This window comes from Oncorhynchus keta, chromosome 32 (assembly GCF_023373465.1).
Source record: "Oncorhynchus keta strain PuntledgeMale-10-30-2019 chromosome 32, Oket_V2, whole genome shotgun sequence".
NCBI lineage: Eukaryota > Metazoa > Chordata > Actinopteri > Salmoniformes > Salmonidae > Oncorhynchus > Oncorhynchus keta.
The window spans coordinates 8,434,277-8,458,159 of NC_068452.1; the positions used below are offsets into that span (position 1 = coordinate 8,434,277).

Sequence of the window (23,883 nt, forward strand, 5' to 3'; positions counted from 1 at the left end):
AGGCTGTTAGCTAGCTAGTTACTACATCGCTATGGTTTAGCTAGTGTTTACCTAATGGCAAAACACAATGCCCTATTCGGCATGATCGCTCCAAAAAAGGCACTCCTATAGACTAATACAAATATTTTTTTAAACAGTCTATTTTGAGATTCCGGGTCAGTTAATAATAGATGTACCATGTCTGTTGGCGAGCCACTAACGTTAACGATTAACTTGTCCGTAGTCGGTATTAGCTAAAACAACACGGTACAAGCACCCGCTAACTGTAGCTGGCTTCGAGTTCGCTCGCATGTTTGGTAGGACCACAGTGCAATAGTCGTGTGGCGTGATCTAGCTAGTTAACTCACATTAGCTTGTATCAATGCATTCAGCTATCTATTGTGACATATTGGTGAGCAACGTGATTAAATATAGGAGGAATTTGAACCATGGAAATGTATTGCTTCTAACTTTAAAAACAAAGAAATTAGATTAGCAAATCATTTTGCTAGCTAGGTGGGCTATCAATAATTTTGTGATGAGACTGTAGACTCACTGAGCGATAGTAGCCAATACCATTGGCACATAATTTACAACAATATTACGAGGAAAAAACAGTTCCATAATAATTGTCGTTAAATTTATCATGAGTACATAGTGAGAAAATGGTGCTGTCGACAGCAGTTTGCACGTCAGCCAAAATAGGGCCCTTCGCTTTGGTTTTGTCACCAAACTAGCTTGCTAACGTTAGCCACCTGCCTAGCATGCTGACCAAAACGTATGCAGAATGGATACATAACTAACGTTTCCGAGCTATCGTTAGCGATATTGCACGGGCCTGTAATTTTGGCTCGGTTTTTTGACGTATAGAAGTGACATGACATTACATTGTGGTCGCGGCATGAATTGTATACCTTCATTACTCTCAGAATGTGTTACAGATGGGAGTCAAGTCGGTGTCCTTGCCACTGAAAAAGACAACTGAAAGGACTGAAAATAGGAAGTCTACACTTACCTAGCTTTACTTTCTACGCCATCTTGGATCCACTTGTCAGCCCATCGCAAAGGATAGTGGGAAAAAGCTCATCTGAAGGTTGAGGGGATTTGGGTCTTTTTGGTGTAGGTTGGGGTTTGTGAACTTCTAACCAAGTCATATACCAGTCTTTAAAGCAAGTCATTATACCAGTTTTCATACATTTCCCTAATATTGCATAAACCAGTTTCCAGGTTCACCTAGCTGAGCACTGTAAATTATATAACAGTATTACATCAATAAAACATTGTGTGTTGTATTTTGTCCATCTCATTTCAGCTACTATCTGGACAATTTTCAGAGATATTTTGATGTATAGATGATTTGGCTAATTAAAACAATAGAAAGATCATGTGTAATCGTACATAACTACATTTGAATTTTATTTCTACATAATATCCCATTGTCTTTGCTTTTATATAACTGCTATAGTTCTATTTTCATATGGATATAACTACACAGTAAGGTCGAAATGGTAAATATAATAAATAAGCTCACAAAAAATAAGTCTTGATTTAGTGCCACCTGTAACATTTAGTCATCACTAGATAGCTAGAGGATCCAGAACCTTTCAAACCAACAAAAAGCTGCATCTGTCAGGTTTGCCTTTCACAGCTTTTAAACAAGTATTCTTAACTTGATCTGACAACAGTTAAATAAAACTCCGTAATAATCACTGTTTCTGTTACAATACTCAACAAAATAATATCCTTTATGCCATGTGAGAAGTGTTTACATTGCGAAGTAGATATTTTAAAATATTTAAAAAAGACGTCAAGAACTCACAGCAAATGTTTTAATACAGCAAGTTGCACGCAAATGCTTTAACACTAAATCCCTTAAAACAGTTACATGAAAAAGAGAGTTGGGACAGGAGAGAAAACATTTACAGTTGTATGCCCCTCTGTGGTCTGGGTTCTAGAACAAAGTACATGCTCAAATTGTGGTAGATAAAATTGGGAGACCACTCTAAACAGTGTAATTCGTATTACATCAGTGGGACGAGAGATCGTAACATATGGTAAGACTTGTTTATTGTAAATGCTTCAACTTTGCGTGTGGTATGTGGTATTTGTTATTCCAAAAATGTGGGCAGTTGACATTGGAATAACAGTTCATTCATCAATGTAAATTCAGAAAAACTCAATAAAGTAAAGAAGGAAAAAAAAGAAAGAAAACAATGCACTCGGTCCTCATCACTGCAGGTTGTGTATCATCTCCTCTTTGGCGATGAGATGTGTGGTTTTGTTGACCAGGGACATGAGGGAGTTCAGTTTGTGGGACCAGTCGTTGAGCAGGTCGTTGGGGTCCTTCGGCCTCTGGAAGTTGATGATCCCGGCTAGCCTGTCCACCTTGGCGTAGATGGTCTTGTTCACAACCAGGTTGGAGAGGAACTCCTCAGACTCCTGCAAGAGATATTGGAGATGTTAGAATCTGTGTCTTCAAAAGACCATCAATAACAAAATCACACATTTCATTTAGGGTACTATAGTACTTCTATAGATAAAACATTTTTTGTTGAGTTTCACACTCCAATATCAAGTTGAGAAATATGGATTGAGCTCAACTGTCGACCACTCAGCGAAAATTAAGTTGCCATGAGGAGCGCCACATATATTGCAATGAGCGAGATGGAAGACCTCGCTCTCACACATTATCTGCACATGGGTTCTCTTCACACCGTTACAATGGGACCAAAACGGCAGAGAAGTTTAGCCGTGCACTTAAAATGCTTAGTTATTGCGGAAATTGACCCGCTATGCTGTTTACTTTGTACATTACGTCATATCTCTAAGTCTACCTTTGATTTGACCTTTAAGGTATGAAAATCTCTAGTATTTAGTATTTTGCTAAAGCAGCAGCTACTCTTCCTGGGGTCCAGACAAAAGAGAAAACATGACATAACATTAGTAGACAAGTACAGCACAAGGACAGAACTACTTATATTTAAAATAAGAATATACGCTTTCATACATTCCTTTGCTCTACTGTTACAATTGCTTTGTCTCAGCCGGTTCTGACTTCCTAATCTCACAGCACCTGTTGTTCTGTAAACACCAGAGGTAATCTCACAGCACCTGTGGTTCTGTAAACACCAGAGGTAATCTCACAGCACCTGTTGTTCTGTAAACACCAGAGGTAATCTCACAACATTAGGAACCATCCGTGTCCTTGGTTATTGCCTAAGCATTTCGTTGGACGGTGTGTCCCGTACATACGACTAACAAAACTTGACGTCAACACTGCGCATTATCATGCGATTCATAGATGCGATTGAATGGAAGTGCAACACACGAAAACAGAAAGGCAACAATCATGTGAAGTTTCACCGAAGTCGGCAACTCCTGTTCAGATCCCCTGGCGTGAACAGAGACGCACCATACGGAGCTGCACCTATGTTTCAACCTAATTTTGGAGGGAAAACTATCCTTTAAGGCTGCATTCATTAGGGTTGAGGACCAGTAAGAATTCCATCCCCTGTCAAAAATGTAACAGATGTAAAGAGTAGATTGGTGGTGCATACGTCTATGGAGAGGTCCAGGAGGCCAGCCATCCTCTTCATTGTGATCCTTGTGTAATATTTGGCCATAATTCTTATATTCTAAAAGGAGAGATTAAGAAAAAAAACTCAAATAAGCAACAGTGCAACATGACATAGCTGGAATCAAAAATACCAATTACGTGAAAGTATTCTAGATGGGAAAAGGAACGTTCCAAGATCATTTTTCAGCAACCATGTTCCAACGAGACGGCATTGTGATCCCACCACAGAACCTTTGCTAAAACAAACTATCCCACTAAGGTAATTGTGATATTCTATCTATAGATATTCCATGAAAGCAGTTCCATAAATTACTTACGTGCTCCACCACTCTATTCTTGAGGTCCTTCCACCTCTTTTCGCCCTCCTCTGAGCAGTTGAAAACGTCGGTGGCCGGGCTGTCGGGGGAGCCCTCTCTCAGCTCCTTCCCATAATCCTCCACCAGGGAGGCCCAACGCATCAGCTCCATGGTGGTGAACTGTTTCAGGAGGTCCCTGGAGGGAGAGGTAAGAGGGAAACCACGATGAGACGAACCACAGCACGGCAAAAGCACCACCCCACAATGATATGTAGTTGAGGCACCAGAGTTTAGCCTAGGTTTCACCGTACCACAAAGATCAAGCATGTGCAGTTGGTAGCTTAGCTAGGTTTCACCACTGGGAATTGGCTAGGTTATATGGTACCTTCGAGAATATATAGTTAATTACTGTGTTACAGAGTTGGATGATGAGGAATATTGTGAAACCGTATTGAATGCTAAGATTATTACGAATGAATCATCTCGAGGTTACATTCTTCCGATGAGGAATATTTGGACATTGCTGATGAGAAATAATGTGTTATACCATTGAAGATGTTAAGGAATGAACCATCGAAGATAGTTTACATTCTTGGTATTTGAGGGGAGAAATTAAATCACCGGAATATAATGCGATTTAAATGTCTTACTTGTATTTGGGTATTTCTTCCAATTTCTTGTCTTCGTTGATTCTGTGCACCAGGTCGGACTGCTCGTTGTCGTAGGGAGCCAGTATCACGTACAGAACAACACTTTTCAGAGCCTGGAACAGGAAAGAACATTAGCGTTGTATCGTTATGCATTTTAAAAAGGTGCAATCTGTAACGTCTTTAGTCCCCTGTGAAGCCAGACCCAATGTTAGCCACATTTTCGCCAGTCAGTGTGCAGTACACTCACTAACATCCTCTCCAACTAAGTCCTGCTTGTAAGAGCAATATTTTATTTCAGAAACAACAAATGTACAGCTGAAGCCTAAAAAAAAAAAACCATTATCCTGAGACCAGTGTTTACCTGTTGCCATTTGGAGCTATCCTCCAGAATGCAGGGGGTATCATAGATGGCTCGGTAGTGTTTGCAGATGGACAAGTAGGATCCCTCGTGCTGGTCTACTTGGATCATCAGATTGTAATACTTCAGCTTAGACTCCTAAGGAAAAATAATGACATAAATGGTTAAAAATATTGCAGCTTGGTTTTTAACTGCTATGTTTCTTCATCAGGAGCAGATTAGACCGCCAAAAACAGTCATATATTTCCAAACAGCCGAAAAGAAAAATATATTTTGCAGGAAATAAATATTGTTTTCTGTCAAACTGTTCCAAAACAGGAAACGAAAGTGAACGTTTTGATTGGAACATTGAATGTTTAGGTAGTTCCTCCTCCACCCCAATAGACAAAACCACAAATGGCACACTATTCCCTACATAGCATACCCAGACCCCTATGGGCCCTGGTCAAAAGCAGTGCACTCTAGAGAACAGGGTGCCATTTGGGAGGGAGGCCATATCATAACACCCAGCCTGAATAAACTATTTTCTCTCACCTCAGTGCCGTCCTCTGTAAAGAACTTGGTATTGATCTTCTTGCTAATGATCTGGGTGCGGATGTAGTCCTTGACGGCGATGCACAGCCTCATTTGCTCCAGGATGAACTCCACCTTCTCTTTCTTCTCCATGGAGCCGTATGTCTCCACCTGTAGAGTGAAAGAGTGCATGCTGTCAGAGGCAGAATATTATTCTCTAGCCCTGGGTCATGTTCATTAGGGCATGTCATAGCAAAACGTTTCTCATTCGGCAAGTTCAGTTAATACCACTCCCATTTCGTGCCTACTGAACACGGCCCAGCTGTGCAACATCACAGCCTGGACCAGGAGAAGAATGGTTTGTGAACAACTGTTGTAGTGGTCCTGGAGGGCACAACACTTCACAAGTTTTAATTTAGATTATTTATGGTGTCTCAGCCAACTTTCACTGAAATTATGAAAAAGGAAATTTTTCAGTTTTCAACTTATTTTTCATCATCTCCAGCACCACCCCAACATATGTGAAAATGGCGAGTTTCTATGTTTTGTAGTAAAAAAGATGTAAGAAAAGTGATTCCAATGACAATGCCTACTCATAATTGGTAAAAAAAAAAATCATACGATGCACACCAATGATGTCATTGGAAACACTTTTCTTCCATCTTTTGTACTACCAAACAAAGAAACTCGCCATTTTCACACATGTTGATGTTGGGGTGGTGCTGGAGATGATGAATATGAAGTTGAATATTTTTTTTAACTTGACGTCAAGGGGATTTGGCCGCCAGTTTGAGTTCTGCACTTGTGTCTGAAGATTCAGTCCAGTAAGGCAAATAGCTTCATGCAACATGGATGGTTGAAACCTCTTACCTCCAGTCTATAAGAAATTGTGAAAACTGCCAAGGAATTCCAGTGAAAACCCCTTACCTGCAGCTCTTGGAGGATTGCTGCAGCCTCTTTGACCTCACCATGCTGCTCCTTGATGTTTGCCAATGTTTTGGTCAGCCTGGCTCGCTCAATCTCCACATAGATCTGAGTGAGGGAAACAAAGCCGTTAGCGCATTTGAATTGCATGGAGACATGACTTGGACCCACAAAAGTTAAATATTTGTTTTATGCCATCTGAATATGCATGATTGGTGGTATCATCTTCATGTCATTTTAGGACGATCCAAGTAAGGTTAATCAGAGAAAGTTCATGACACCACGCACCTTGCCAGCGGTCACTGTACGTAGTGTGTCAATGAGTCTCAGCTTAACAGTCAGGTCGGTCACGGTATCTACATACTTGTAACATTCTTGCACCATCTTAGCAACAGCCTGAGAATAGAGAAACAAAGCAAAAGAGAAGGTCATATATCGAAAGAGCTAACATCAGGCAACACTTTACTTTGTCTTGGAACACATAAAAGGACACGAAGAAAACATTGTTTTGATGGCAAAGCACCATAACCTACTGGTGCATACCTGAGGTGTATTCACGATAAACCAAATGTTGGCAAACAGAACAAAAACGAGAAGGGACCTACATTACATTTGTTTGTTGCGTTTTCTGTTGCAAAACATTTTGGCAACTGCTTGCACTAATTAATACACCCCTGCCTCAAATGTTTTACCTTCTCTTAGTATCCCTTCAAAGAAGGAGCCCCAAGTCTCACCCCTTTGAGCTGACTCCTCCTTTTAGAGAGCAGCATGATGTTTTCATTTAGGGCGTCCATGTCCTTCGCTTCATAGCACATCTGCACAACGGCCACCAGGATTCTGGAGGTTGACACCATGTCAGAAGCCTGTGCAGATGCATAAAAAGAGAACAACGTTACTCAAAGATAACTATTTGATTAGTCAGAAGAGTATGATCATTTATATTGTTTAATCTCAATGGAGTATGATGTTTAATTAGAAATGAATGAATTCCCACTCACAGTCCTCGTTTGCTTCTCCAGCGACAAGAGGCTTTCAACGGCCTCCTGCAGCCGACCTTCCTAGAAAAGCAGAGCAGATCAAGCTTACAGTCAGGACAAATGACAGACAATTCTTATAAAGATCCATTTAAAATGACCACACATGATCAAATTATGAGATGGATGACCAAAAATACTAATAAAAACTGTATCATTCATAAAGTCACTGCTGATCAGAGTCTGATTCGGGAAATCCAAAGATGTTAACACATTTCTGTCAGCTTTGACACATGATTAAAACTGAAAAACTTCACCAGCAAGCAATAACGTTTGTATATTTCTAACAAAAAGTAGCGGGGTCTTCGAAAAACAATAACAGTGGTACCTACGTTAGTAGTTGGTTGATAAATTAGTTTTACAATCCAACTGAAACGACCAAACCGGCTAGTAAAGCATAACATAACACCAAGAGCGAAGATACTGTACTAGTAGAGTCTGTAGGTAACGTTAGCTAGAGAAGTTACCTGACGAAAACAATTACCGTAGCTAACGTTACCGAGCTAACTAATCGAGATGTATAACTTACATTACAAGTAAATCGACTCAATATTTGTGATACTTTGTTGCAATACAGTTGCAATGTTGCCTATTATTACAAACAGCACTTTATTTGCTAACAAGTTAGCTAGCTAGCCATTCTGCTAACATTCGTGATGCACCATGACTCAGCCAGCGCTGGCCTCATTCATACTCAACTTACTTTTGCCATTTCAGCACACTCCGGTAGACGTGTATCTACAGTTGAACTGTAGTCAATCTCCATCTTCACAAGCTTGCCATCTGATCTTTCTGATCTCTCCACCTCTGCAGACATGTTTTCCGACATCGTAAGCTGAATACTACGGCGAATTTACAAGTGAAATTTCTGATAAGTGCTAACTGCTGCTAGCACGCTGCTGTTGTGTCAAAACTACAGGAAGTGAAGGAAAACCGACCAATAACAAGGAACTGCAAAGGCCACCTAGGCTGCCAGAAGGACCCAGAGAAGGACCATAAAAAAATCATTGTTATTTGTGTCAGGCGTTTTGACAGTCACTTCTTACTTATTCACACAGCGTCCCTCTCTCTCAACTTAACCTTTCCAACTGTCCTCACTGATATTGTTTGATATTTTCTTTCCATTAATAGGTTCTTGATGGGGGGAAACTGTGCTCAAGGTGAAACGTTATAATTTCCAGAATTATTTTCTAGGTTATTCTGCTATATTTTTTTAAGCATGAAAATAGTGGGCCAATAACAAAAAGACGCCTGTCTCTGTGAAGGAGGCATTTTAAGTAGAGCGAATATAAACCCAAATATATTACACATGATCTAATTGACGATGATGATGATGTAGTCTCGAGGCCTTCCTTCCAAATCTCATCTCATTGACTCCACCATCAAAGTTTCAAGACAGTTGTGCACTCTTGGTAATATTTCTCTTGGTGCTATTTCAGACACAAACAGTCCTGTTTTAAAAAACATTGATATTATTCTGTATAATGAAAAGTGCTTTACAAATGTCATGAATTATTATTATTTTTACAATTATTAAACCAACTGTATAGAGAAACCTGCCTCGGGAAGCCTATCATAGCAAAGTATGATTCTGAAAAGTCTATTGACACAATGTTGTGAATAATTCACACTAAATTCATATATTTATTAAGTTTCTTTTCCTGAGCTTGAAATGTGAACACCACTTATAGTGCCTTGAGAAAGTATTTATATGTGTGTGTTACAGCCTGAATTGAAAAATGGATTAAATATATTATTTTATTTTTACCCAATACCCCTTAATCACAAAGTGAAAACATGTACAAGCTTCCTTTTTTTCCACTCGGTCATTTAGGTTAGTATTGTATAGTAACTACAATATTATTGATCCATCCTCAGTTATATCCTATCACAGCCATTAAACTCTGTAAGTGTTTTAAAGTCGCCATTGGCTCATGGTGAAATCCCTGAGCGGTTTCCTTCCTCTCCGGCAACTGAGTTAGGGAGGACATCTGTATCTTTGTAGTGACTGGGTGTATTGATACATCATCCAAAGTCTAATTAACAACTTCACCATGCTCAAAGGCTTATTCAATGTTTATTTATTTTTATTTGTACCCGTCTACCAATAGGTGCCCTTCTTTGCGAGGCATTGGAAAACCTCCCTGGTCTTTGTGGTTGAATCTGTGTTTATAATTCACTGATCGACTGAGGGACCTTACAGACAATTGTATATGTGAGGTACAGAGATGAGCTAGTCATTCACAAATAATGTTAAACCCTATTATTGCACACCGAGTGAGTCCACGCAACTTATTATGTGAATTGCTCGGTCCACCATTGGGGTGCAAGGAGGGCGAAGAGACCAGAGGTGGCAGAATGGAGTGCTGGAGTTGAGGTGAAGGGTTTGAGAATAGCCTGAAAGTAGGAAGGGGCAGTTCCTCTTGGTGCTCCATAGGCAAGTAAAAGGGACTTGAAGTGGATGCAGGCTTCTACTGGAAGCCAGTGGAGTGTGCGGAGGAGCGGAGTGACATGGGAGAACTTGAGAAGGTTGAACACCAGGCGAGCTACGGTGTTCTGGATAAATTGCAGGGGTTTGATAGCAAAAGTGGGGAGTCCAGCCAACAGAGAGTTGCAGTAGTCCAGACGGGAGATGACAAGTGTATGGATTAGAACCTTGGACTTGAATGGTGAACAAAGAATTTAGCAGTATGTTGCTGTTTTACACCTCGGCTGAAAGGTGTAGGCCTCATCTCCATGTATTGACTCAAGTTAACCAGCAGATGTCACTAGGACATTACTGTTCATGATTTGGTTTCATTCACACAGTTCGTTGCTTTGAAAGATTCCCCTCAGAAATAAATACAACTCATGTAGGTCAGTGATTTTCCTGCTCCGGGGGGAAGCTGCACCTAAGTGCTGGCCAAGGATCATATTTCCCCAACACAGACTAAACCTTAACCTTAACAGCTTGAAAATTAAACATGGCCTGTATCAGCTCAGAGAGGAGACCAAATATGAAATAATGAAAATATTGGCCAAATAAAACAGGGCTGAAGAGGCATCCAAATATTTGCAGGATCATAAAGCACTCATTCAAGTAATGTAGGGCAAATATCAACCATGTCATCTTTATGATGGAGTCGTGTCTACAATAAACGCCTGATGTTGGGGAATTATCAGAATTAGTTGGGTAACATAGATAAGATGTGTTATTTTCATGATATGCTTATGAGTTATTTCTCATAAGAATGTATTTTGTTGTACTATAGTGGTGGCCATTGGCAGTTATCTGTTCTATGTCAGGACTAAGTTGCATGGGCCACGGAGAGGGGAGAGGTCAAGGGGTCATCATGTGTAAACATATCTTTTCGGTGTGGCAGTGACTCCCTACTTTTCTCATCGGGGAAAGAAGGGTGACAGTGTCTGGAATCATTCTATGCTCCCTCTTTGTTGACTTATAGGGTCACTCTCCTCTCTGTGAGTTTGTCCTCTGATTGGTTGTATTTAGAATTGGTTCTAAATAAATGACAATTTGATATATATCATAGGGTGGGGGTAATGTCTTGGTACCATTTTGTACCAAGGATGAGATAAGAGCTTTGTTTAGGAGACCAAACTGAACGATAATTTATAGCCCACTCTGTCTGACTAGGGGATATTCTCTCTGAAGTAAGGTGTTTTCTCTCTGTGTAAATTCCTAAGACCTCTGTTTTGTCATGTCGTCTAGGAGGGGGTGGATCTTTGCTATAAAGGATCCCATTTGCCATTGTGTAAGGGACTCTCAACTTTTCATTTAGAGATACTGAATTGTTGAAAGTCAAAATGCTATTGCAAAAGCTTAATTATTATTAAAGGTGAAGATTAAGCATAACTCTGACTCGTGTGATTTGCTCTCTCATCATTTGGTAATTAAGGAAATTTCCACGACACTGAGAAGAGACTGCCTGATAACTAATTGAATCACTTTTATAAGCATAGCATTTTAAAGTGATATGGAGAACAAGAAATCAATTGTGAGTGTGACCATGCAAATCATAATGAGGGCATTTTAATTTTATAATTCTGAATCCACTTTTTGTTACCCTGCGCTGAAACAATCTGAGATCCATTGACAGACTGAAGATGAAACCACATCCAGCACTCTTATCGAACACACGGCTGAGAGCTTGAGTCCGACCCATGCCCATTGTCTACTTCTGAAAAGTGGGCCACAGGTGTTGCGTAACATGACTTAATTTGAGGATGTGCTGTTCTGAGCTAGAGCTTTAGGAAGCCATACAGGGCTATTGTGTGCGTTGAGAAGGTCATATATCTAACATAGAGCCTAACACCCTTTCTAATCAAAAACAGACATTATTAAAATGTTGGAGTTACATCATTATTGTAATGTTGGTCAAACTACAAACTAGATCACATGAAAAGCTATATTTGTGTCCCAAATGGCATCCTGACCCCTGTATAGCGCACTACTTTTAACCTGGGCCCATAGGGCTCTTGTCAAAAGTTGTGTAGTATGTAGGGAATGGGGTGCCATTTGGGACACAATCATTGTTATTTTCCATTGAATCAAATTGGCACAAAGTCCTATAGACATTGGAACAAAATCCTAAAAGATGTAACTGGTTCATTTATTCCACTTCTTATTGCTTGATCAGTTTGCCCACAATTTTTTTATTTAACCTTTATTTAACCTTTATTTAATGAGGCAAGTCAGTTAAGAACCAATTCTTATTTACAATGACAGCATACCAAAAGGCCTCCTGTGGGGAAGGATGCTGGGATTAAAAATAAAAATAAAATAAATAAAAATATAGGACAAAAAACTCATCACGACAAGAGAGACAACACTGCATAAAGAGAGACCTAAGACAACACAGCATGGCAGCAACACAACATGGTAGCAACACAACATGGCAGCAGTACAACATGGTAGCAGCACAAAACATGGTACAAACATTATTGGGCACAGACAACAGCACAAAGGTAGAGAAAAAGCAGCCACAACTGTCAGTAAGTGTCCATGCTTGAGTCTTTGAATGAAGAGATTGAGATAAAACTGTTCAGTTTGAGTGTTTGTTGCAGCTCGTTCCAGTCGCTAGCTGCAGCGAATTTAAAAGACGAGTTAAAATTCATATTAAATGCGTTTTGCCGTGCTTGAATTTTCTCTACGCTTTCCAGTTTCGGCTATAACTGGAGGGATTATAACGCTGGTCTGACGTAAAAGCTGATAGTCCTACGGTTGTGGATGGTGTTCATTGCAAAGAAAAATAGAATCCAATTCTCTTTTCTGGTTTTGGGACATAAACTCACACAGAATAAGTGTTTAAGTGGGTAAAGCCCAAATGTGTAACGACTGTCTATTTCTACCCCCTTAATCACTGAGCCATCTCACTCTCTGGCAGAGAAGGTTATTTCAGGTAGTGGAGTATATGTGTTGAATTTGAATATGGATGGCTGCTAGCCATCACAGGGAATGTACTCTATAGAAGTGGATGATAGAAGCTCGTGTGTTTTCGTGTATGTTAAGTTAGTTGATGAACGGTGATGTTCCCAGAACAGTGGCGGAGAAAGCATCTGTGCCTATCAAAAAGTCCATTTGCGAAATTCATGGTAACGTTGAGAAATTCTCGAGTGTCCCTTTTGAGAGGTCATCTTCCTTTCCGCTTTAGTGGCGCGCTCGCACACACAATCAGTGTTGTGGGTAGGGCTGTGTGATCAAACATCCTCCACATGTGTTAGCTTGTCTTCTGATGAATCATCATTCACAGTAATTTATGAACGGGATTTACAGTTCACACATTCAGTAAATATGTGACCCATGTGAGAATCAAACCTAAACTTCGGTTGCGAGCACACTGGTCCAACCATCAGAGCCAACGGAACCCATACATTCCCCCTACGGTATTCCCTAATGAACATGACCCTGGTTTAATTTGAACTAACGTCCCCTGAAATTAGCAGGGGGATTTCAGCTAGCTCCCATACTGTGTGTCAAACGCTGCTCCCCGTGCCCCATCTGCTGTTTACGTTGATTTAATCAGCCACTCCTTTATCTGCCGTTTGAATTGGGATTTAGCCTCCCTCTCGGCAAGCTGCTGCTTTTGCCTGATTGCTGTCTTGTTCCAGCCTGGCGTAGAATACTAGTCCCCTGGGCATTGTCAGTTGTGCTGTATGTAGGGAATGGGGTGCCATTTGGGACACATACATTGTTATTTTCCATTCAATCAAATTGGCACAAAGTCATATAGACATTGGAACTTTGAATAAAATCCTAAAAGATTCAACCATATAAACAAGTAATGTTTCCTGAAACATGTAACTGGTTCATTTATTCCACTTCTTATTGCTTGATCAGTTTGCTCACAATTTTTTTTATTTAACCTTTATTTAATGAGGCAAGTCAGTTAAGAAGCCATTCTTATTTACAATGACAGCCTACCAAAAGGCAAAAGGCCTCCTGTGGGGAAGGATGCTGGGATTAAAAAATAAATTAAATAAAAATATGGGACAAAAAACTCATCACGACAAGAGAGACAACACTACATAAAGAGAGACCTAAGACAACAACATAGTAAGGCAGCGACACATGACAACAACATGGTAGCAACACATGGCAGCAGCACAACATGGTAGCAGCACAAAACATGGCATAAACATTATTGGGCACAGACAACAGCACAAAGGGCAAAAAGGTAGAGACACCAATACAACGCGCAAAGCAGCCACAACTGTCAGTAAGAGTGTCCATGATAGAGTCTTTGAATCAAGAGATTGAGATAAAACTGTTCAGTTTGAGTGTTTTTGTCGCAGCTTGATCCAGTCGCTAGCTGCAGCGAACTGAAAAGACGAGTGACCCAGGGATGTGTGTGCTTTGGGGATCTTTAACAGAATGTGACTGGCAGAACGGGTGTTGGATGAGGGCTGCAGTAGATATCTCAGATAGGGAGTGAGGCCTAAGAGGGATTTATAAATAAGCATCAACCAGTGAGTCTTGCGACGGGTATACAGAGATGACCAGTTTACAGAAGAATATAGAGTGCAGTGATGTGTCCTATAAGGAGCATTGGGGGCAAATCTGATGTCCGAATGGTAAAGAGCATCTAGTCACTCGAGAGCACCCTTACCTGCCGATCTATAAATTATGTCTCCATAATCTAACATGGGTAGGATGGTCATCTGAATCAGGGTTAGTTTGGCAGCTGGGGTGAGAAATGGAACGATTACGATAGAGGAAACCAAGTCTAGATGTAACTTTAGCCTGCAGCTTTGACATGTGCTGAGAGAAGAACAGTGTACCGCCTAGCCATACTCTCAAGTACTTGTATGAGGTGACTACCTCAAGCTCTAAACCCTCAGAGGTAGTAATCACACCTGTGGGGAGAGGGGACTTCTTCTTACTAAACCACATGCCCTTTGTTTTGGAGGTGTTCAGAACAAGGTTAAGGGCAGAGAAAGTTTGTTGGATACCAAGAAAGCTTTGTTGTAGAGCATTTAATACAAAATCCGGGGAGGGGCCAGGTGAGTATAAGACTGTATCATCTGCATATAAATGGATGAGAGAGCTTGGGGCCTACTGCCTGTCAGTAGGGTACATCCTTGGTGACAGGCAGTGTCTGAGACATACACTGCACTCTTTGAGAGAGGTAGTTAGCAAACCATGCTAAAGACCCCTCAGAGACACCAATACTCCTTAGCCGGACCACAAGAATGGAATGGTTTACCGTATCAAAAGCTTTGACCGAGTCAATAAATACAAATAGCAGCACAACATTGCTTAGAATCAGGGGCATTGGTGACATCATTGAGGACCTTTAAGGTTGCAGTGACAGATCCATAAGCTGAGCGGAAACCAGATTGCATACCAGAGAGAACATGATAGACAAAAAAAGAGAATAGCCTTTAGGCTAAGTAAACGATTTGTGTCGGTTATTATTATTTATTTAATTCCAATTAGACCTTGGTTGTTAAGAAATGCATTAGATCTGTATGTTGTTATAGGCCTACATCTCTATCATCAGGCCTGCTATGACCAAGTCGGGGCATAGACCTATGAACAAGCAGTCACTAGTCACTTTAAACAATGTCAATTTAAATAATGCCACTTTGATCATGTTTACATATCTTACATTTCTCATATAATATACTGTATTTTATACCATCTATTGCGCCTTGCCTATGCCGCTCCGCCATCACTCATCCATTTTTTTTATTTTTTTTTACATGTACATATTCTCATTCACCCCTTTTAGATTTGTGCGTATTGGGTAGTTGTTGGGTTACTGTTAGATTACTTGTTAGATATTACTGCACTGTCGGGAACCAGAAGCACAAGCATTTCGCTACACTCGCATTAACATCTGCTCACCGTGTGTATGTGACAAATAACATTTGATTGGATGGATGATGGACACAGAGTCATCAAAAACCGTTATTTAGGCCAAGGTCAAATAACACAGGCTACTCAGCAGGCTGCATAGTCGACTCGTGTAGCACAATCTTTTAACGTGGTTTCAAACACTTTCTAGGGAAGAGGATTGTTCACATTTGAATAGAACCAGTGACAATGAAAGGGAGCATGAACTCTGATGCGCTTACTTTCACGCATCTTGTTTCCTGCCCGCATGTTTCCGTGGCAGCGGCAAAATAGCTCGTCGTCGCACGGAGTGAGAAACGACAGCCAAAGGAAGAGCTCGTCCCGTTTTTTTCACATCCAAAGAGAGAACACCGCAACATAAAGCTAAGCCTTTGTAAAGAAGACTCGTATGTGCAGGAACTCAGAAGCGTGAGGAAGAGTACATTTTAGCGAATTAGCCTCTGCAAGGACAGACCTGACCCTCGCTTTTTTAAATATATTTGTTTTATATTAACCTCGTATCTATTTCTTTTTGGTTTGAGAAAACTGCAGTTAAAGCAACTTGGCCGTTTTATTACCGCCCACGTTTTGAAAGCAACATCTGTTTGGCCGATTTTCAATCGATTCTCATGTATTTCGCAGAGGGCATATCCTAGTTATGTACGTTTTTTAACTGATTTTCTTTACCCACGTCCTGTCCGGAATTTTAAAAAAGGCTCGTTTTTGAACGCTGCTTGTGAGAAATTCCCCAGTGAAAATTCCATTCGTTCCGATGAGACAAGACAACTCACAGTGGTCATCTGTTTTCAAGGCGATCCACATGCATTGCCAAACTCTGCGTTTTTATTAGCTAAAGCTTTGGCGGTCATAACTTGTTAGACGGGCTACATTGTAGAACAAGAAGAGCTATATCAAATAAGATGTTGCTCAAGGAGTACAGGATATGCATGCCGCTGACTGTCGAGGAGGTAAGTGTATACATTTTTTGTTGTTGTAAAATTGTAGCATTTCCATTGTTTGATTTAAATGTGTCAAACAATATTCAAGTTGACTTCCAGCGAACTTTCTCGTGCGAGAAGAGGAACAGATAGAAAGGGCGGGGTGGAAGTAACATTTTAGATGATATATGTTTTTGTCTTGCTGTAAGCCAGCCTAACCTATCCCACCCATAGCCTCAATTGTCAGTCTATTTGAAAGTAAATGCCATGTTCATGTGTCATAGGTGCCGTGTGGGATGAACACACACACACACACCAGATCTGCTTATTAGACTAAATGTAAGAAAAACGATAGACCGGAAGTAAATTCAACACTTATAATCTGCGATGAACATATAAACACCCACTTATGTTTTCAGCAAACTAGAGGCAATTGACTCGAGCTTTATATTAAATAGTATTTGAGTCTAGAGGTCACTGGGCTACTGTTACTTATCAACGGCTTTGAGACTATACCACAGGATGGGGCTGTTGTAACTACCGTTTAGCGTATAGCCTATTAGTGTATGGTGAATTCAAATCAATGAATCAAAAATGATGACACAGTAATATTGCACCATAACCATAATCGTATAGGCAGGCCACTGTTATGAACATTCTTAATAATATGTGGACCATTTAGTAGGCCTAATGCTGTTTTAGGTTGCTCTAGCATAATTCTGCTCCTGCTTGAGCACAGTTGGGTCCACAACGCTCATCTTTATTCATAGGAATGAGCAGCACCTCCCCTAAGAATCTGCTTAGTTACACTTAATTCTCAGCCAGTCATCTGTGCATGCTTGTAGTTCACTGTGAAAAGGGGGATTCATTCTTCTCTGATCAGTCAATGTGTCAGTTTGTCCTCCATCTCACACCGTTGCCTAGATAATATAGTTCTAGTCCTGCATAGCCGTCATGCCCGTGACGTCTTCAATGTAAATGATGGTAATAACACCTTATGGTGTTGTCACTCATGTTGATTGCATTACTGCATTCCTCCTGCCTTCGCCCTTGCGACATTGTCCATTAGAAATGCATGAGTGTTGCTCGGTTTTCTTAGAACACTGCTCTGGTCTTCTCAGAATTTCAACCTAATGGAGCACGGGACATAAAAACATGTACTTTCCATAAACTCCCTCAACATTTAATAACGAGTGTCAGCCAAAACGCTTGATTTGGTATCAGTAGTTTCGTAACACATGCACCGGTTCATTGACTGAGGGCACAGTTTCTCTGTTTGGCATTAAGCAACACTTTTTGTCTTCCAGCGTGGGTTCAACTCCGCACCCAGTCAGTCATTTTGACTGAGAGTTTGGTCAAAGTGAAGACAAGTGACAGAATCGTTTTTTTTTCATTGTGAGTCTTCGAAGGGATTAAAAAGATGCCTTTGTGTGTTGTCTCTTCAAATGATCTATTTCTCACATCAGACACTAATAGCTTACTGACTAACATGCTAAATAGCGTCTCTGAAGGCACTCAAGGTATGAAGGAGTACCTATTCCTAATAGGCCGTTAGGACACTGTAAGATGTAAGGAAGTCACACTTTTTTTTTCTTACAATTGCTTCTGAACTTTGTGTGTGGCTCAATTAAATGTTGAGCCTCTGGTGAACTATGGTATGTAAGGGCAGAGAAAATATAAAGGGAGCTATCTTTGTCTCTTGAAGGTTTCTTATCACAGAGTTAACACATGTGAAGGAGTCATTGGAAGGGCCACATAAACGTTGTCAACAACGCGTGTTTCATTCAGTTCTCACATTCACTTGTCATCGGGAAGATTGCTTTCTTTCCTTCTCTCATTCAAACAAATTGCGCTTATCATGTCTACGCATTGAGTTGGGAGTCGTCCATCTCTCTGATAACATGAATGGCTGCTTCCTGACCGGAGGAGGAAGTGTCCTCAGGCCAGATATCTTCTCTGGCCAAGTCTGTTTTGTCTGAAAACCCCAGGGCCACTGGCTTAATGAAGTGTGTGTGGTAATGGGGACATGCGAGGTCACCCCTCTCTTTGCATTGTCTCTTTCTGGGAAGTGATTGGCCTGGCTCCGGCCTCTAGTGACATGTTACCTCAGCGTAGTGCAGCTGGTAACTCTGGAAATGCGGCAAATTATTACTGTGGAATTTTCCAAACTTGTTTTTACAGCATTTTTCTATTCACGAAAGCATGTACGTTCATGTGTTCCTACTGTGGGTTGGAAATGGTTGGATAACGTATAACAAAAGTTCTGTGAACCCTAACTCCTATCTTATCCCCCCCGCTGTACATCTTCACCTGACGAAGTCACCTTGTTCCACCCACACCAATCAGACCCTGTCATCCTTAGGCACAGATCTTGGATCAGCTTACCCCACCCCAAATCCTAACCTTAACCATTAGGGGAGGAAATACTAAATTGATCTTGGCTCATATTCTAGGCTGTTAACGTCATGCTTTGCCATTTCCCATAGTAATTTCAGCCACCAAGCCTGTGTATTTCAGTCAGAGGATGGAACAGTGATTCATTTCAGAGGACACAGACAGACTAATGAACTCTCTCTCAAGATATCACTCCTCCCATCTAGGTCCTACAGACTGAAAAGGGTGATGATTCATCATTCTTACCTAGGGCAACATGCTTAATTTCCCACCATTACTCAATACTTACTAATGTTGCAGATATGTGATACTAGTGCGTGTATGACCTGAGGCATGATGGAAAATTCACAATAAGGTGTCGCCAAGGTTTCTCCAACCCAGTAATGGTAACTTGAGTCATCAGGAAATAAGATTAACTGACCTCAGAGCAGTGTCTAGGGCCAACTACCGCCTACACCAGAAACGTGTTTTCTATGCATCCACAGTGAACCGTTCGAACACACCGTGCTAACACACCGTGCGACCTCATAGCAGCCTGTTCACTTTCCCTTTGTGAAGGTTTTAAAATAACTGCGATGCGGGTTTTCTCTATCCCTTTGAGAAACAAAATCCAAATGAAATGCGTTTTGCCGTGCTAGAAATGTCTCCGCTTTCCAGCTTCGTCTATAACTGGAGGGATTATAACGCTGGTCTGACGTAAAAGCTGATAGTCCTACGGTTGTGGAGGGTGTTCATTGCTAAGAAAAATAGAATCCAATTCTCTTTTCTGGTTTTGGGACATAAACTCACACAGAATAAGACTTTCAGTGGGTAAAGCCCAAATGTGTAACGACTGTCTATTTCTACCCCCTTAATCACTGAGCCATCTCACTCTCTGGCAGAGAAGGTTATTTCAGGTAGTGGAGTATATGTGTTGAATTTGAATATGGATGGCTGCTAGCCATCACAGGGAATGTACTCTATAGAAGTGGATGATAGAAGCTTGTGTGTTTTCGTGTATCTTAAGTTAGTTGATGAACGGTGATGTTCCCAGAACAGTGGCGGAGAAAGCATCTGTGCATATCAAAAAGTCATTTAGCGAAATTCATGGTAACGTTGAGAAATTCTCGAGTGTCCCTTTTGAGAGGTCATCTTCCTTTCCGCTTTAGTGGCGCGCTCGCACACACAATCACTCACTCCGTCAGTGTTGTGGGTAGGGCTGTGTGATCAAGCATCCTCCACATGTGTTAGCTTGTCTTCTGATGAATCATCATTCACAGTAATGTATGAACGGGATTTACAGTTCACACATTCAGTAAATATGTGACCCATGTGGGAATCAAACCTAAACTTCGGTTGCTAGCACACTGGTCCAACCATCAGAGCCAACGGAACCAATACATTCCCCCTACGGTATTCCCTAATGAACATGACCCTGGTTTAATTTGAACTAACGTCCCCTGAAATTAGCAGGGGGATTTCAGCTAGCTCCCATACGGTGTGTCAAACGCTGCTCTCCGTGCCCCATCTGCTGTTTAGGTTGATTTAATCAGCCACTCCTTTATCTGCCGTTTGAATTGGGATTTCGCCTCCCTCTCGGAAAGCTGCTGCTTTTGCCTGATTGCTGTCTTGTTCCAGCCTGGCGTAGAATACTAGTCCCCTGGGCATTGTCAATCAGCCCTGTGGTGGTAACTAGCCACCAACAGTTGCGGTAATGTGAAACAGGTGTCATGTGTTCCATTGGTGCAATGTTACTGAACATTACAAATTAAAAAGGGGTGTATTGTAGGCATACCGTTACTTCAAGGGACTACTTTGTCCAATTAGGCCCATTGGGGGGGGGTTTAATGTCAGGAAAGTAGTTACGTGGCCCTCCACATCAAATTTCTGTGAAGCCTGTGTTAAACTTCCTTTAAAGGCTCTTTAACTCGATGGCTTGCAGTTGTTAGATCCCCCAACCCTGTTTCCATAACGCCTGGAGTTAATTTCACATCTTGCTGCGATGTTGCAGCTCCAGAGAGGCAGAGAGAGATACGGGCCGATATAGAGAGGCATCGTATTGAAATGGAAGTCGGTCTCTTTCGTGGCTGTTGTCGGTTTACGGCACAAACTAGAAAAATACTAATCCCGTGGGTGTTCACTGGCCGGGTGAGATGAGAATATCGATATTGCGAGCATCACAAGGTGTTGTCAAGCGTGTTCAGAAGTGTAAGAACCAAATTACCTCACTCCTCAAAATGGGTTGTCTGTCTTTCTCGCTGCTTTTTGGGAGTGTGTATCAAGCGTCTCAGAGGAAAACTGATGGTCATTTCCATGTAAAAGGATCCATGAGCACCAACCAACACGTTTATAGGAGCATATCACATTTGGTGTCAAATGAAAGCTAGAAGTCTACATTTTTTCAACCATTTTCGTTCCTGAACATTTGGAATAAGCAAAGGCTTTGATTTCTGCTCACACAGGTGGAAAAGGGCTCTTAAGACTTATTCTAGTATATGGTTTTTAAGGTATTTTACTGAACAAAAAATATGAAAGCAACCATTTTAAAATATTTTACTGAGTTGCAGTTCATAGAAGGAAATCCGTCAATTGAAATGCATACATTAGGCCTTAATCTATGGATTACACATGACTGGGCAGGTGTGCAGCCATGGGTGGGCCTTGGAGGGCATAGGTCCACCCACAGGGGAACCAGGCCCAGACAATCAGTGGTTCTAATTGGTCTGCGGTTGTGAGGCGGGTTGGATGTACTGCCAAATTCTCTAAAATGACGCTGGAGGCGGCTTATGGTAGAGAAATTAACATTAAATTCTCTGTTACTGCAGTCAGCATGCCAATTGCATGCTCCCCAATAACTTTAGACAATTGTGGCATTGTGTTGTGACAACTGAAGATTTTAGAGTAGGTTTTTATTGTCCCCAGCACAAGGTGCACCGGTGTAATGATAATAATAATAATAATATATGCCAATTAGCAGACGCTTTTATCCAAAGCGACTTACAGTCATGTGTGCATACATTCTACGTATGGGTGGTCCCGGGGATCAAACCCACTACCCTGGCGTTACAAGCGCCATGCTCTACCAACTGAGCTACAGAAGGACCATGATGATCATGCTGTTTAATCAGCTTCTTGATATGCCAGAACTGTAAGGTGGATGAATTATCTTGGCAAAGGAGAAATGCTCGCTAACAGGGATTTGTGAACAAATTTGTGGAGAAAATCTGAGCTATTTGTGCATACGGAACATTTCTGGGATTTTTAAAACATTTCAGCTCATGTTGTGTATGTATTTTTGTTCCATCTAGAAATACATCAAAATTCAATGTTGAAGGCCGACTAATATCAACATTTTATATTTAATTTTGCAGAAATTGTTTGCTTTCTGTAAGTTTCTAAGAAATATTGCCTAGTGTCTTGTCATTCTGTTACCAAAAACCCACATATCTTTAAGATATTTTCTAATCCCTCTCCCTCATGAGGGAGGATGATGAAAGTTCATAGATGTAACAGATTATAGTGTTTGTACTGATAAAAATGTTCTTTATGAATTTATTATTTATTATTATTATTTATTTATTTTTGTTAAATACATTTTTACCCCCTTTTCTCCCCAATTTCGTGGTATCCAATTGTTAGTAATTACTATCTTGTCTCATCCCCTGAAATTGTCTCAACTCCCGTACGGGCTCGGGAGAGACGAAGTCGAGAGCCATGCGTCCTCCGAAACACAACCCAACCAAGCCGCACTGCTTCTTAACACAGCACGCCTCCAACCCAGAAGCCAACCGCACCAATGTGTCAGAGGAAACACTGTGCGCCTGGCTACCTTGGTTAGCGCGCACTGTGCCCGGCCTGCCACAGGAGTCACTGGTGCGCGATGAGACAAGGACCCTCTCTAACCCGGATGACGCTGGGCCAATTGTGCGTCGGTCGGTCGCACCCGGCTGCGACAGAGCCTGGGCGCGAACCCAGGGTCTTGGACCGCAGTGCCCTTAGACCACTGCGCCACCCGGGAGGCCCCTGTTTATGAATTATTAAGTGTTTTAAAACGCATCACTCCAAATTGGTAATAGTGACTAAAAAAATGTGTAACAGAATGATTACAATTGAATTAGCCACAATGGAGAAACCATAGTAGTCACAAAACATGGTTGCAGTAGAGTAGAGTAGTTTTGTAGAGGTGTGGGGAGGCTACCTCACTGGGTGCCTGGAGAGATGTTGTTGTGGAGGGATAATTGCCTTGCTCAAGGTCACAATGACAGGCAATGGCATCTAGGATTTGAACTGGACACCCTCTGGTTGCTGGCTTTGCTCTCTAATCGCTTGGCTACCTGCCTCCCCCTGTACTGGGCTGTGCAGTCCTGTACTCCACTGTGCTCTTCTGTGAAGTCTAAACGTATGAAACATGGATGTCTATGATTGGTACAGATTTGGTCCAGTCTGGAACAACCACATTTGGTCTTGTTTGGGTCAGAGCTCATTAGAATAAGTGGGATATTGCATTTTTCTACCTTTTTTTTTGTATACATAATTAGGGTACATCACATTCAAAATTATGGATCTCTGTTGAATACAAATGAAGGACCCATGATGTCATTCTGTTACCAGGTGTTGATCCACTTCACTTACTGTATGTAGTTCAATAGCCAACAGAGATTAAATTTTTTTCAAACTCAAGTTGTCATATCATAGCGGACACCCAATTCTTTCTGCAGACATCTTTGAATCTGAATTCAAATTAGATATTTAACAGAGTTCTGGGAAAACGTGGACACGTTAAAAAAAACTGAGGGAGATTTTATGTGTTTCAGTGGCTATTGTTAAAAGTGTTTTTTCCTTGGCATACATTTTTAATGTGAAAAAGTGAATTTCAGCGTCACTCTGTTACCATGGAATTGCTTGG

General features: G+C 41.1%; 3 protein-coding genes across 3 annotated transcripts in view; 1 reads left to right on the forward strand and 2 right to left on the reverse strand.

Moving 5' to 3' along the window:
• The window catches only part of LOC118364982 (probable helicase with zinc finger domain), a 58,915-nt gene extending 57,911 nt beyond the window's left edge, over positions 1 to 1,004 (reverse strand). Inside the window, 1 exon segment of the mRNA XM_052490161.1 lies at positions 894 to 1,004. The gene's annotated coding sequence lies outside the window, so the exon portion shown is untranslated.
• Positions 1,005 to 1,794: 790 nt separating this feature from the next.
• Positions 1,795 to 8,264, reverse strand: LOC118364983 (26S proteasome non-ATPase regulatory subunit 12-like). Its single transcript, XM_035746845.2, has 11 exons — positions 8,035 to 8,264; positions 7,296 to 7,355; positions 7,032 to 7,160; positions 6,586 to 6,693; positions 6,301 to 6,405; positions 5,395 to 5,544; positions 4,864 to 4,998; positions 4,503 to 4,615; positions 3,874 to 4,048; positions 3,537 to 3,614; positions 1,795 to 2,418 (listed from the first exon to the last, which is right to left on the reverse strand). Exons 1-11 carry the CDS (start codon positions 8,158 to 8,160, stop codon positions 2,209 to 2,211), a joined length of 1,389 nt encoding a protein of 462 aa, XP_035602738.2. The 5' UTR covers positions 8,161 to 8,264; the 3' UTR covers positions 1,795 to 2,208.
• Positions 8,265 to 15,787: 7,523 nt separating this feature from the next.
• LOC118365721 (cytoplasmic phosphatidylinositol transfer protein 1-like) overlaps positions 15,788 to 23,883 on the forward strand; it is a 79,222-nt gene continuing 71,126 nt past the window's right edge. Inside the window, exon 1 of the mRNA XM_052490626.1 lies at positions 15,788 to 16,634. Coding sequence (XP_052346586.1) covers positions 16,587 to 16,634 — 48 coding nt within the window. The 5' untranslated portion in view covers positions 15,788 to 16,586. The remainder of the gene's footprint in view (positions 16,635 to 23,883) is intronic.